The sequence below is a fragment of the Cynocephalus volans genome, chromosome 12 (genome assembly GCF_027409185.1).
Source record: "Cynocephalus volans isolate mCynVol1 chromosome 12, mCynVol1.pri, whole genome shotgun sequence".
Classification (NCBI taxonomy): Eukaryota; Metazoa; Chordata; class Mammalia; order Dermoptera; family Cynocephalidae; genus Cynocephalus; species Cynocephalus volans.
In genome coordinates this window covers 6,655,517-6,669,402 of record NC_084471.1, presented here as the reverse complement: position 1 = coordinate 6,669,402, position 13,886 = coordinate 6,655,517, and the positions used below count along the sequence as shown (strand labels likewise).

General features: G+C 55.2%; 1 protein-coding gene across 1 annotated transcript in view; it reads right to left on the bottom strand.

Annotated features, from left to right (window-relative positions):
• Positions 1 to 13,886, bottom strand: part of SHISAL1 (shisa like 1) — a 73,949-nt gene that overhangs the window by 37,767 nt on the left and 22,296 nt on the right. Inside the window, exons 2-3 of the mRNA XM_063076396.1 lie at positions 9,194 to 9,292; positions 5,867 to 6,080 (exon numbers count right to left, since the gene is read on the bottom strand). Coding sequence (XP_062932466.1) covers positions 5,867 to 6,080; positions 9,194 to 9,260 — 281 coding nt within the window. The 5' untranslated portion in view covers positions 9,261 to 9,292. The remainder of the gene's footprint in view (positions 1 to 5,866; positions 6,081 to 9,193; positions 9,293 to 13,886) is intronic.

The window sequence follows — 13,886 nt, the reverse complement described above, 5'->3', positions numbered from 1 at the left end:
CTGGGAGATGGAAATCCCCGTCTCCATCTCAGCAGGACGTCACAGCCAAGGACAGAGGAGGCGAGTTCCCAATGCCATCATCAGAAAGAGACATCCACTACAGGGCTCCTGGCCGCCGGGCCTGGCCAGGAGACGGCTGATGGCCCCTCCACCAACCTCTCCGAAAACTGGGAGTATTGAGCCCACTTGCAGGAGTGGCCTCAGGTCAGTGGGACAAGGTGGATGACCCTGGTGACCAAGGGGTGGGCTCACGAAGTCAGGGCTGCGTTATCTGGGGAAACTGAGCTTTGGTTTCCTCGTCTGTGAAGTGGGGCAAACTCTGCTCTCTACTTCGTGGTGATGGAAAGAGAAGAGACCCAGTGAGTGCTGGCTCGTGTGACTGAGACCTAAAGGGAATGCTCAGTAGGTCTAGGCCCAGAGAGGCAAAGTGCCTTGCCCAAGGTCACACAGCAGGGTTGAGGTTGTCCAGTGCAGTGGCGGAGCGTGGGCTTTGGGCCCAGAGAAACCTCGTGAAGCAGATCTAGTGCCGTCCGGATACTCACCGCCCCTGCCCGGAGGCCTTCCCAGCGGGGCCAGTCCCTGCTCTTCCCACCCCACTGGTAACAGGCATGGCCGAGCAATGGGTTTTTGCCAGCGAAACACGAACAAAAGGGCTGCAGCAGCCACTTCTGAGCTGGAGCTTAGGAGCCACCATGCACATGGTTTCACCGTCCCTCTTCTCCCTCCTCCCTGGGGACATCCTGCGAGGATGGGGACTCCTTCACTGCCCAGGGTCACAGAATGCTCTACACCCACTGCCACAAGTGTCTGAGAAGGACCGGGAGGGTGAGCCAGACGTAAGCCTGTGTGTCAAGCCCCAGGGACTGTGGGGGTGCTCGATACCTGAGCCCCAGGTGAGCGATACAGCTGCCCCAAACCCTGCTGTGTCCCCGTGTGCTGTGTGGCCACAAGCAAGTTTTCACCCTCTCTGAGCCTCAGCCCTGGTGCATGGGGTTAGTGGGACCCTCTTTGTAGATGACAGTTCTACGTGGACGGGGAGCCAGTGCGGGTCAGCATGGGAGCCTGTGAGTATGGAGTGTGTCCCCACGCATGTCCGCGTGTGTCCCTTCCCCTGGCCTGGGGGAGTGTGTTCGGTTAGGAAACACGAGGATCCCAGCACCTCTGAAGTCTTCATGAGGAGGACGGGGTCATTAAGTTTTATGCCTAACAGGGCTTGGTGGGGGGTGAGCCACCGACAAGACAGATGGGAAACTTCTGCCCTGACACCAGGGTTGGATTCAGAGCCTGAAGCAAGCAATGGAGTGACGAGAGGCCTGGCTACAGGACAGGCCCCATGTAGAGGAAGCTGAGGGCACTGAGGCCACATGTTGGCCACAGGGGAGAAAGGATGACTTTGGGGACAGAGGTGTCATGTATGGCTAAGGCAAGAACAGTGGTTCCTCCGCTTCATGCACTGAGACCTTGAATGCACTGTCCTGTCTTCCTGGGGCCCCTCCCCACCCCACCCTGCAGCCCGTCTGCCCGGGGAGGGAATGCCCACGCCCTGCTGAGGACTCCCCTGTGGGCTGAGCAGGGCCGGCCTGGCACGGGAGGGATGCAGGACCCTTCTGCTCACCGCTGCGGCCTCTCTGCCCTGCCCTGCCCCCAGCTCTACCTGCTGCCTGCATGGCTGGAAGTGGGCATCTCGCTGTGGTGGTGGGCTTGGCGAGGCTGTTTCCTCTCGCTCTGCCTGCCCGCCTTTCTGCCAGGCAGCCAGAACCAAAACAAAACATTCTGTTCCTCCAGAAAAACACAAATAAATAAGTCATCAGAAGCGCTCTCATTTTCCCTGGCTGATGCACCAGTGGGGGTGTGGGGGTGGAGCCTGTGCTGCCAGCTGACCTGAGTATCTTCATAAGCCCCTTCTGGGGGTCACGACTGGCCTGGTCCATCTAGAGGGGCCACCAGCAGGCACTGACCTGTCTGGGATATGGGCACATCTTGCCTCCTTGCTGAGACCTGGCACAGTCCCTAGCATCAGAGGAGCCCTGGCTTTCTAGATCCACCTGGGGGGGAGGGGTATTGGTGGTGGCAGAACAAGGGCCCCAGTGTCCCTTGGTCTTGACCTTAGTTGTCACCATGTGCCCTGGAACAGATGACTTCTCTAGCCTGTGTCCCGTTCCTTCCTTCCTCCTCTCAGAGTTGCTCTGAGAATTAATGAGACCCCATAGGTGTACTGCCCAGGGGGGCCTATGATTACTGTGCAGTCAGAGCCCCAAAGGGCAGGGCAGTCACACAAACGGACTCTACCCAGGATCCCTGGCATATACAGGTCCCATCCTAGCCTGCTAAGTGACCGATCCTATGCTGGGCTCTGGGACGGCAGCCCTGCCTCCTGCTTCCTGAGGCTCATCTTGAGCATCCCCGCCCTACCGCTGGCCCCACCTGGACGCTGGGCCCTGCTCCAGCTCCCGGGGCTTAGAAGAGCATCCATGGCCCTTGATTTGAGCTCTAGGTCTCCCCTCAGAGGGGCCCAGGTCCTGCCTGAGTGGCCATCACTGCTTCTGTGGCTGCCCTGGGTCCTTTGGGGCCTCATCTCCTGCACAATCCCTGCAGCACAAAGGAGCTGAAAGCCTGCAGGGCCCCTGCTGCCTGCAGGAGAAAGCCCGTGCACCTCCATCCCCACCAGCCTGAGGTGCCCCCTTCCCTACTGGTGTCTCTCTCCCAGTTCCTTTAGCACTGCCTACTCCATGAACTCTGCCCAGAAGGGCCCTTTCCTCTGGACCACGGGGCCCCACCTTCTTAAACACTTTGGGTGCACTGTGCCCCTCTCCCACGAGATAACAGGGAAGGCCTGGGAGAGCAGCAGGAGCTGAGTCCTCCCTGTGTGACCAGCAGCCTCTGTAACCACATCTAGGAGAAGGGGAGGGGGTGCAAAGACCACTGGAGGATTACAGGGAAGGACAATCTCTAGGGCAGCAGTTCTCAACTGGGGGTGATTCTGTGCCCCCACATTTGGCAATGTCAGGAGACATTGTTGGTTGACACCGGAGTGGTGGGGAGGAGGTGTTACTGGCATCTAGTGGGCAGAGGCTGGGGATGCTGCTAAATGTGCTGCAATGCACAGGGTGGCCCCTACCCCAAAGTGTGACTGGCCCAAATGTCAGTGGTGCTGTGCAGGGAATCCCTGTTCCGGGGCCTCTCCCCACTTGAATTTTCCTCCAGTGGTGGAAGGTCCAGAATTCCTAGAGCGACTTCCAGACCACCAGGCTGGCTCTTTGCTGCACCACTGACAGGCTGCCCTTATCAGGTGAGTTACTCTGCCCCGTGTGTCACCTCCTCACATGTAAGATGGCTAAGGATGGGCTGCTAGGTGATCTCAGTGTCAGCAGGAAGACAGAGCTGAGCACATAGCCTCACCTATATTGCACGCTCCATAAATACTTTCTGAGGTTAAGGAATAAGAACTTAAGTGAAACTTCTGATCTTCAATATTCCCTTCCTCCTCAGGGGAAGGCATTTATTTTGGTGCCCAACTATCCATCAGCAGCAACCAGGACCCCTTGTGCTGAGATGGTGGATTATTCCATGTGAAATCCTGTGTAAATGTGCAAATTATAGAAACCTGTGGGCTTCAAAATGAGGATACCAGACCTTGTAGAAGTCTGAGTGTTTGCCAAGCCTCTGTCTGGCTTTCAGCTGCACCTGCAGCACTTTGGGGTCTTAACCCCAGTCCTGGCACCAGCCTCCTCCCCTGGGGAATCAGCCCTCGGTCTTATAAAAGGCTTGGGTCAAATTCCAGGCCTGATTCCAGCCCTGATGTGATGGACAGGGCTTGCCGAACAACTTCACACACAGAATTATTCTAAGGCCTGAGCAGATGGCAAGATATTCAGGGGAAGCACCATGCATTGAGGAAGGAAGGCTGGGGAGTTGGCCTGGGGGAGGAGGGGAGATTTGGATGAGAGTCAAGGAGTTTGCAGCTCCTGCCCGACCAAAGGGGAGAGGCGACTTCCCCTGCGGGAGTACAGCATGGTGGCAAAGCCTTCAAGCCTCAACATCAGACAGAGATATCCAGGCTCAGACCCCACCCTGCCACCTCCCAGCAGAGATGCCAGTCCCTTCAGCAGTCACTCAACAAACACCCTTTGCAGACAGATTTTTCCTTACCATGAAAAAAAAAAAATCCACAAGAGTCAGCCTCATGATTATTGGGAAACTATCTGAAGCATCCCATTAAAGGCAGGAAGACTGCCTGACAATTTTAAAGACTGTTTTAGAGGCATTAGCCAACACAATTGAACAAGAAAAAGAAGTGAGGCACGAAAACTGGAAAAAAGATAAAATTATCATTGTTTTCAAATAGCATAATTGGAAACCTAATAGAATCAACTGAAAGAGCTGGGAAGACATCCATATCCTTCAATAGGAACACCCAACATAATGAAAATTAATCCTTGGATTAATAGATGAATTCAATATTAACTTAGTAAAAAACACTAACTGAATTTTTTTTTTTTTTTTTTTTTTTTGCAGGGGAACTACACACGCTAATTCTAAAAGTTCATAAAACAAAAGAGCCAGGGAAAACAGAGCAAGGAGATGTTAAGACACATGAAAAGTCAGAGTAGTCAGCACAGCGAGGCACTAGCACGTGGATGCACAGATCAGTGAAACCCACGTAAGTCCACCATCTGCCCCAATATTCAAATTTAGCAGGTTACAGTATAAGTTTTCATTTCACATCAGTCAAAAGAAAGATGGATAATTCAATAAATGGTGTTGGGACAACTGGCTACCCATTTGCCAAAAACAATAATAAAGTTGGATTCCTATTTCAAAGCCTATATCAAAATAAACGTATAGATCAAAGCCTTAAAGGCAAAAACTTAAAACAAAAAAGAAATAGAGGAAAACGTGAGGAGATTTTTAATGACCTCAGAGCAGGAAAAGCCTTTCTCAATATGAAGCAAAGCCCAGAAGCCATAAAAGAAAAAAAAAAAAAATGGGATAAAATGTGATTACATAACAATTAAAAGTTGGTGATCATGTTCAACGCTGTACTCCACAAATAAGTGCAATCAACTATGTTACAATGAAAAATAAAAAGGAAGCTCCTTGAGGACAAGGAAACAATTAATTGACTATTAAGCATGAGGAGAAATCATCACAGAATCAAAGACGCACTGAGAAAATATTTGCAACTCATCATATTTCCCACATATATAAAGAGTTCCTGTAAATAAATAAGAAAAAGAAGAGAAGTCAGTAGAAAAATGGCAAAAGAAACAAACAGCTAGCAGACAGCAGGAGAAACACCAGCGGCTCTCAGACATGCGAAAAGATGGCCAGCTTTGCTCATAACAAAGGAAATGGCGCTGTCTTTATCCTTCATCCTTTACTTAGCATATTCCCACTGCTTTTCTGCTGGCAAATTCCTTCTCCACACCTGTGGTCCCCTCCGTCGGGACCCTGATATCAATATGTTTTAATCACCTTAAGGAAAAGGGCTGCATGGAATCAATCTCTGATCAATAGTATCGATCAATATTTGCTGAATGACTCATGGACGAATGAAGGAACTTGGGCCCAGTGGGTTCCAGGCCCGCGTACCTTCTATGCCTGAAAGCCTTCCACGTGCCTGACCTCATTTAACTTCTGCAGTGGCCCTGTGAGGTGGGTATTATGTGCCCATTTCTCAGATGAGAAGACTAAAGTTCAGGGGGCGGATCAGGCCAGAAACCCTGGAGACTTTCCCAGACGCCTTCCAGGCCCACCCATCCTCGAAGTGGTTACCCAAGGCCTCCCCCAGGAGATGGGTCTTTTGGAGGCATCTGGCCTCCATGGAGGCCGAGGTGGCGGGTTATGGCCCCCTCGTGGAACTTACTTGTGCATGTAGCCCTCCGAGCCGGCCGTGAGGTTTGCCTGCATCACCGCCTGGAACTCGGTCTCGTTGCAGCAGTATTTGAAGACGGTGTTGTTATGGTGACAACAGAGGATGAAGGTTTTGTTGTCCGAGAGCCGGGGGCAGTGGAAGCCAAAGTGATAGCGGCCTTTGTGGTCCGTGTACGGCTCACAGACCCGGAAATGTGCGGACAAGACTGGAAAACAGAGTCCCCAGGCTCAGTGGGCCCTCCCCCGTCCACGGGGGCCAAGGGGTGGGGACCAGCCAGCCTATTCAGGGTCCTGCTGGCCCCCTCCCTCCCTGGGAAGGTCCCGTTCGAGACTTGTCTCTACCAGGAAGCCTCCTCTGGGCTCCTGTCACCCCCCAGGTCTCCCTCAATGACATTCCTGGTTCCACTCTTGGTGTTGCTCACACTCAGGGAGGGCAGGGCTGCAGCTCAGCCCTATACAGACCCTCTGCAGCAGCTCGGCACACAGCAGGCACTCAACTAGGAAACCAACATTAAATGAGCACCTACTATGTGCTCCACAGGTCCACTTCATTGAATCCACACAGCCACCTTAGCAGGCAGGTTTGGGATTCCACTTTATAAATGGGGAAACTGAGGCTCAGAGGCCTAAAGTGACTTGCCTGAGTGGTAGGTGGTGGTGGAACCAGAATCAAGCCCAGGCCTGCCTGGATTCAGAGTCCATGCCCTCTCTACTCCTCCACTGCTAGCTCTAATAACTTTGCTCCCATGTGGGCTGGTCGTGGTGTCACAGACAAGCCCAGGCTGGCCTGGGCCGTGAGCGGCAGGACTGCAAGAACCATGTCCCCCTTGTGTCAAAAGCGGCAGCCCCTCCATGCCTTGGTTTCTACTAAACTGGTGCTCTAGACCCCAAAGTCCTCAAAGGCCTGCCTCCGTTACCCCCACCTTACGGTGATAGAGCTGCCCTGGCCCTGGACCTCCCCCCCTCAGCTGATGGAGGGAGCCCCCTCTTCAGCCGCTGCTGCTGCTGCAGACCCAGGACAGTATTTATGAGTCGTGCCGATGGTGATAAACAGGAGCGAAAGCCTGAGCAAATATAACAATGGAAAAAAACCTGGAGCCTGCTGTCTCAGGCTTAATTAGTGTCTTCATAAAAGGGATCGCTGTATCTAATTTGTATCACTGAAAAGGGGCTTCGTTGGCTGAATACATTTCTCCAACCACAAAGGCACCAGTTTTGCAAAAGCTCCTCCAGCTAGTTGAAAGCTCTGTGTCTGCTGAGAGGTTATTAGACTGCAGCCCACACAGATCCCGCCTGGGGCTGCCGGGGGGAGTCCCAGCTGGGCTGAGCTGGCAGGTGGGCGGGTGGCCCTCACGCGCCAGGGTGCTGAGGCTGCCCGGGGCAGCCCCCTGGAATTTTGTGTCCCTTCTCAAAGGACAGCACCCTCTTCCATGGGGATGGGCATGACCATTGCAGAGAAAGGTCACAGCTTTCGGGGAGCCAGAGGAGCGCTCCAGGCCCCCCTCTTATCCTAAACCTTGGGAAACGGGAAGACCCCCTAGGGGGATGCTTTGGTTACTGAGTATACCCCAGATAGATGCACCTTCTCACTTAACCCCATTTATTCCCGTTGTACAGAGAAGAAAACTGAGACTCGAGCAGTGGTTCTCAAAGTGTGGTCTGTGACCTGCTACACTGACATCTCCTGGGGGTGGGGGAGAGTCTTGTCATAATTGCAGATTCTTAGGCTCCTCAGCAGCCCTTTTGAATCAGAAGCTCGGAGGCAAGACCCCCAATCTGTCTTATCAGGCCTTCCAGGGAATGCCAATGTGCTCAGATTTGGGACCCCCTGGCCTGGAAGAACAATGTGCTGGAGGCTGGAGGTGGGGGCAGAGGCCAGCAGTCAGTTCTGGCCGCTGCCCAGGTCACTGCCTGGGTCTGCTTACACTCAGCTTGTGGGCAGCTGCGGAGTGACCAGGCACACCTGTCTTGCTTGTCAGACTAGCTCAGGCCCTGGGACCAGCCCAAGAGGCTACTACAGGACCAAAGGAAGGAAGGGACAGTGTGAACAGGCAGATGAAGGAGGTGGCCTGACCTGGGCCTTGGTTTCCCCATTTGCAGGATGGGTGAATAGTTCCTCCCTCCCAGGGGCAGTGAGGACCAAATGAGCCAAGACATGGGAGGCTCCTGGCTTGGGGAGGGAGCATGGGAGGCCCGAGACCCCTGGCCTCGGCTTGGCTTTGGCTTGCTATCATGGGAGCCCTGCCCAGCACCCCCAGGCCCCTTCATGGCCTGACTCTGAGCTTTGCCCCCAGCAAAAGGGTGAGGGCCAGAAACCACTAGGCCTGTGTCAACTGCTCTGCCAGAGCATGAGGGCATGAGGAGGTACAGAGAGACAGAGAGACAGAGACAGAGAGGGACAGAGCCAGAGAGAGAGAGAGACAGACAGAGACAGAGAGATAGAGACAGAGAGGCAAAGAGACAGAGACAGAGAGACAGAGACAGAGAGTGTCACAGAGAGACAGAGAGATAGAGACAGAGAGGGACAGAGCCAGAGAGAGAGAGAGACAGACAGAGACAGAGAGATAGAGACAGAGAGACAAAGAGAGACAAAGAGAGAGAGACTGACAGAGAGAGACAGAGACAGAGAGTGACACAGAGAGACAGAGAGACAGAGAGAGACAGAGAGAGGCAGAGATAAAGGGAGAGAAAGATGGAGAGAGACAGAGAGTAGGCACTTTGCTCAGGCCAGGTAAGAGCCAGCCGAGGGCCATGCTGGACCCTTGCCAGTACAGGGGGACTTCTCCACTTGGCCAGCTCTGGTTTGGAGAAGCCAGAGGACTTGGTTTGTACCCATCTTTGTAACCGGGAGAATACGAGCCCGTCTGTGACCCCAGCTGGGATCACAGGATGGCCTAGGAGGCAGGTCTGGTGCCGGGAGGGCGGCCCTGGTGTGCTGCTGCCTGGGCTGCAATCTCCGGGCCTGGCTCACCGCGTGTCTCAGGCTTGTCAGTTCCCTCTCTGAGTCTCACTTCCTCATCTGTAGAATGGACTCACTGTGACATGGCTGACTTTGCCTTGCAGGGTGAGGGAGAGAAAGCAGGTTAGGGCTTCTCCCAGGGCTCCTGCAGCAAGCGTGCAGGGCTGTGGCACACAGTGGGTCCTCGCTGCAAAGCAGCCGACATTAGCTCGTCACAAGGGGGACGCCAGTGGGCCAGGGGATCAAAGACAGGCCCCTGTCAGCTCCCAGAACCCCAGAAGGGCCAGCACTGACCCCAGGAAGGGAACACCTGCCCCCGGCTGCTGTCCCCTCCCCACTGGGCATACACAGAGGTTTTACCTGCAGAAAACAGCAACGAGAAGAGGACAGTGAGCACGTTCAAGGACTGCTGGCCACAACTGGTCATCGTTTGGCTTGCATTGATCCGTCCGGAGCTGCCTGTTTAACGAGAGCCGGGAGAGGCCTGGTGTGGGCCGCCTGGCCTGACACCCGCGCATTGCGGGCAGCGGCGGGCAGGGCAGTGATGGCGGGGAGCAGGCTGGGCGGTGTGGGATGGCAACGCCGCCATCCAATTTCCTTCTGGAATGAATGACCTTCCCCCACCAGTCAACTGTCACCTCCACTTCTTTTCACAGTGAAATGAGACTTAATCAAAGGAGGATGAACGGCTCAGGTGGCGGAAACAAGTGGCGGGCTGCAGTTCGCAGGTGGGGACTCAGACGAGGCTCGTCCACCCGTGGGGGCTCGCGGGACGCAGGTCTCGTGCCACAGCGTTGATGGTGACTCCATTAACCCCCCACACGTATGCACCGAGCTGGGCACCTTTCCAGGCATTAGGGACACAGGAGCGAACTAACTAGAAACGCAACGGAGCTGAATCGAAGCTGCCCCTGCCCCCACTTGTGCTCTCAGGAGGAAGACTGAACACACGAAGGGTGAAAGTGCTGGGAGGCTTCTGGGTGCACGCCCTGCGCCCCGAAGAACTGCCAGCAAGGCTCCAGCGGGTCCGTGCGCCACGTGCGCCGCAGCCTGTCCCAACAGCCAACAGGCGGGTGCACCCGAGTGCCCGTGGCCGCGTGAGTGGACAAACACGGTGTGGCCTGTGCACACGATGGGATATTGTCCTTTCTTGAAAAGGAAGGAAATTCTGACACCTGCTACGGCATGAATGAACCAAGAGGACATTATGCTAAGTAAAAGAAGCCAGTCACAAAAAGACAAATACTACACAATTCCACTTACATGAGGTCCCTAGAGAAGTCAAGTTCATAGGGACAGAAAGTAGAGTATGGGTGCCAGAGGCTGGCAGGAGGGGGATGGGGGGGAGCTGTTTAATGGGTGCAGAGTTTCAGTTTGGGAAGATGGAAAAGTTCTGCAGGTGGACGGTGGTGACGGCCACATGACAATGTGAGTGGACTTAACGCCACTGAGCTGTACACTTAGAAATGATTGAAGTGGTGAGTTCCATGTTAGGTGTGTTTTACCACAATAGAACATTTTTTTAAAATGCTATGAGGGAAAATAAAGCAGGAGGGGGGGCAGGGGACAGTGATATGGGGAGCTGCTGTAGACAGGATGGCTGGGGAGGGCCTTGCTGCGAAGGTGACATCTGAGCAGAGTCCTCAAGGGAGGCAGGAGAGAGCCATGCGGCAAGTGCAAAGTCCCTGGGGTGGGACGGTGAGGAGGCCAGTGGAGGGGGAGGGCCACCAGCAGGCCACCCAGTGTAGACAGTGTGGCCCACCCAGAACCCCAGCACCTGCATGCATCTGGGGAGGGGCAGAGAGGAGAGATGGGAATCAATTTGCTGAGCACCTGCTCTGTGCCAGGCTCTGGGCCAGGTGGGGCACCACACACCACGCTCTTCCCCTGTGCACCCTATTGTTGTACATGAACTGTGCCCCCCATTCCTATGTTAGAGCCCTAACCCCCAGTACTTCAGAGTGTGACCTTGTTTGGAAATAGGGTCACTGCGGACGTGATTAGTTATGATGAGGTCATGCTGGAGTAGGACGGCTCCCTAATCCAATACAACTGGTGTCCTCATGAAAAGGAAAACTTGGACACAGAAACGCGTGTTCAGGGAGAATGCCGTGTGAAGATGGAGACAGAGATGGGACTGATACGTCTACAAGCCAAGGAATGCTGAGGGTCGCCCACAAGCCACCAGGAGCTGGAGAGAGCCTGCAACAGATTCTAGCTCACAGCCTCAGGAGGACCCAACCTGCCCACACCTTGACCTGGACTTCCAGCCTCCAGAACTGGGAGACAACACATTGCTATTGTTTAAGCCACTGGTTTGTGGTACTTTGCTATGGCAACCCTAGAAAACAGATACAACCCCTAACACGGGGACTGCTTGAGGGAAGGGTGGGCCTGGGTCCCACCCTGAGGTGTGAAGGATGCTACCCTGAGAGCCAGATCTGAATGAAGGTGGTGAGGAACCGAAGAGCCTGCATCCTGCTGGGTGCAAGACCCTGGAGGCCCTCCTGGCCTGGCTGAACCCCTCCACCCCCGCCCTCTTCCATCCTGGTTCCAGGGTTCCCACCTGTCCCTGGGGGTGGTGCAAGAAATGAATACACAGCACAGAGACTTGTGCCAGATGACATGGTTCTGGAAGAGCAGACTGGAAGGACAACCCATAGCCCAAGGAAGCTACAGTCTGATTGCCTGGGCTGTCCAGGGCACCTGCTCTGGGCCCCTGGAGCCAGCCTGGGCTACCTTGTCCTCAAGAGCTTGCAACCTGGTCAGGGAGAGCATGGGGGACACCACCCTGGGTCCCAAGGCAGCTCTGAATCCTGCTTTAATGGTGGTCAGAGTTACGGCTGCTGAGCAGGCAGGAAGGGAAGCCACTCGGCCAACCCAGAGACGGAGCAAGACTCAAGGCCAAGCGCACGGAGCTCACGCCTGCCCCTCCCTGCTCTCAGGGCCTCCATCTGCTCACCTGCAGCACGAGCCTCGTGGTGGGACCTACGGCGCCAGGTGCTGTCCATGGGAAGTCTGGTTTGCCAGAACAAGGAGAGGGGGTGGCATGCCTGTGAAATGCCACAGGAACGCGGGCTGTAATATCATGACCACCGCTGGTGACGGGCCTCAGCATGGCCCTGAGGAGGCCCTCCCATCCCACGCGCAGGCTTCTCTGCTCCAGCCACCTGCCCTGCTCTTCCCCCACCAGTGGTATAAGCTGCTTAACTGCTCTGAACCTCGCCTCCTCCTGGTCTCCCCAGGGCCCTCCTGGGAGGATGAACCAAGATTAAAGCATTTGAAAGTGCTTAGGAAAGGATTTCGTTCTGGGGAAACCTAAAGATCAGCCCTGGGAAGTGCACTGTGGGGAACAGAGTGATGGGTCCCCTGAGATGATTCCCTTCCCCCAGCCTCCGTCATGGCCCCATACTACATAGGGGGAAGCTGAGGCCCAGGCAGGCTCTCAGGGCTCTAGGACCTTCTGGCCCCTGTAGCGTGGGTCTGCCCACTTTTACAGCCAGGGCTCAAGTCCAGAGTTGGTGGTTTGTTGAGTGCATGAGGGAGGGTCCACCTCTGCCACAGGCCTGGCCCTCCCCGCTGCTGCTCCTACTCCCTACAGAGCCCTGAGTATATTGGCTGATTTGAGGGGCTGTTGCTCGCCCCTGGAGTGCCCTCCCCTTGTTCCTGGGAGTCCAAATCCTGCACCACCTTAGAAACTGCTCCAATGACACCTCCTCCAGGAAGCCTGCCCTGATTCTATCAGCTGGGATAAGTTTGCCTTTCCTCTGGGGCCTACTGTCTTCTATCTCTTCTTTCATTCATGTGTTAATTCATTTATTCATTCACTTATTCTCTCAATACCCACTTGCTGACCCCCGCTCTGGGCTGGGCCCTGAGCTGGGTTCTAGGGACACAGAGATGAGTCCCTGTCTTCAGGATACCCTGGGTGAGGGTGCCCACCAGCTCCACTTTATATGTCATCCCCATGACCTCCTCTATAAGGCCACGAAGGTCCTGGGCCATCCAGGGACCAGAGCCATGGAGAGCAGGCTTCGGAGTCCCACAGCCTGAATGGGAATCCCAGCCCCGCAGGACACCAGCCTTGGACCCTCGAGCCTCTCTGGGGGGTTGACATAGCCTCACTAAGCGACCTCAGGGTCTCGTTTGTGGCTGGGCAGGTCCCGCACACTGCAGGTGTACCCTGTCATGACACACTGTGGCTGCCTCTGTCCCCTGACCTCATGGTTTGCTCAGTGTCCATGACGTGGCTGTGCCCCCACCCCTACCCAGGTCTGGCCTGTGATGAGTCATCAGGTGATCAAAGCCACAGCCCTGTCTGCCAGGCAGAGGTCTGGGGTGGGGGTGTCTGGTGAAGGCTGAGGGGTGCTCTTACTCCCCAGGCCCCAGAGGCAGCTCGGGCGCCAGAACTGAAGGCTGGATCCTCGGTGGAAAGAAAAACCCACTGTGTGTCATAGGGGAGTTATGTGTGTACAAATTCCATTTCTCATGAGCCGAGACAGCAAAGCTCAGATACCAACCCCCCCTTTCCAGGCTGGGTCAAAAAGCTGCTTTGGAAACCTGCACGGCCGGCCAGCTGCTGTGAGATCCTTGTGAGGCTTCCATGAGACGGCCAGCTGCGGAGTCATGAGTACAAGACCAAAGCCATCCCCTCACTCCCCTCCATGGGGTCTGCAGAGGGGAACTTGGGCTCTGGGAAGGAGGGCGTGTCATGCCGCCAGCTATCAACACCTGGGACCTGCCGCAGATGAGGTCTGTGGGCAGCAGGGGCTGAAAGGGCAGCCCTGCCCGGCCCCACGTCCAGGCGCTGTGCAGGCCGCTGAAGTCTTCAGGAGCGGCTCATCTCAGGTATTGCACCCCACCGGCCCCATGAGGTAGGTCATCAGACTCCCACCTCAGAAAGGAAGAAACAGACTCAGAGAGGTGCAGTGACTTGCCCAAGGTCACACAGCCACACAGCAGCTAAGACAGGAGGAGGCAAGCCTGGGATCCAAGCTTGCTCTACCTCCTGGCACCAAAAATGTTTCCAGGGCCTCCTGAGGCCCCCAAAAGC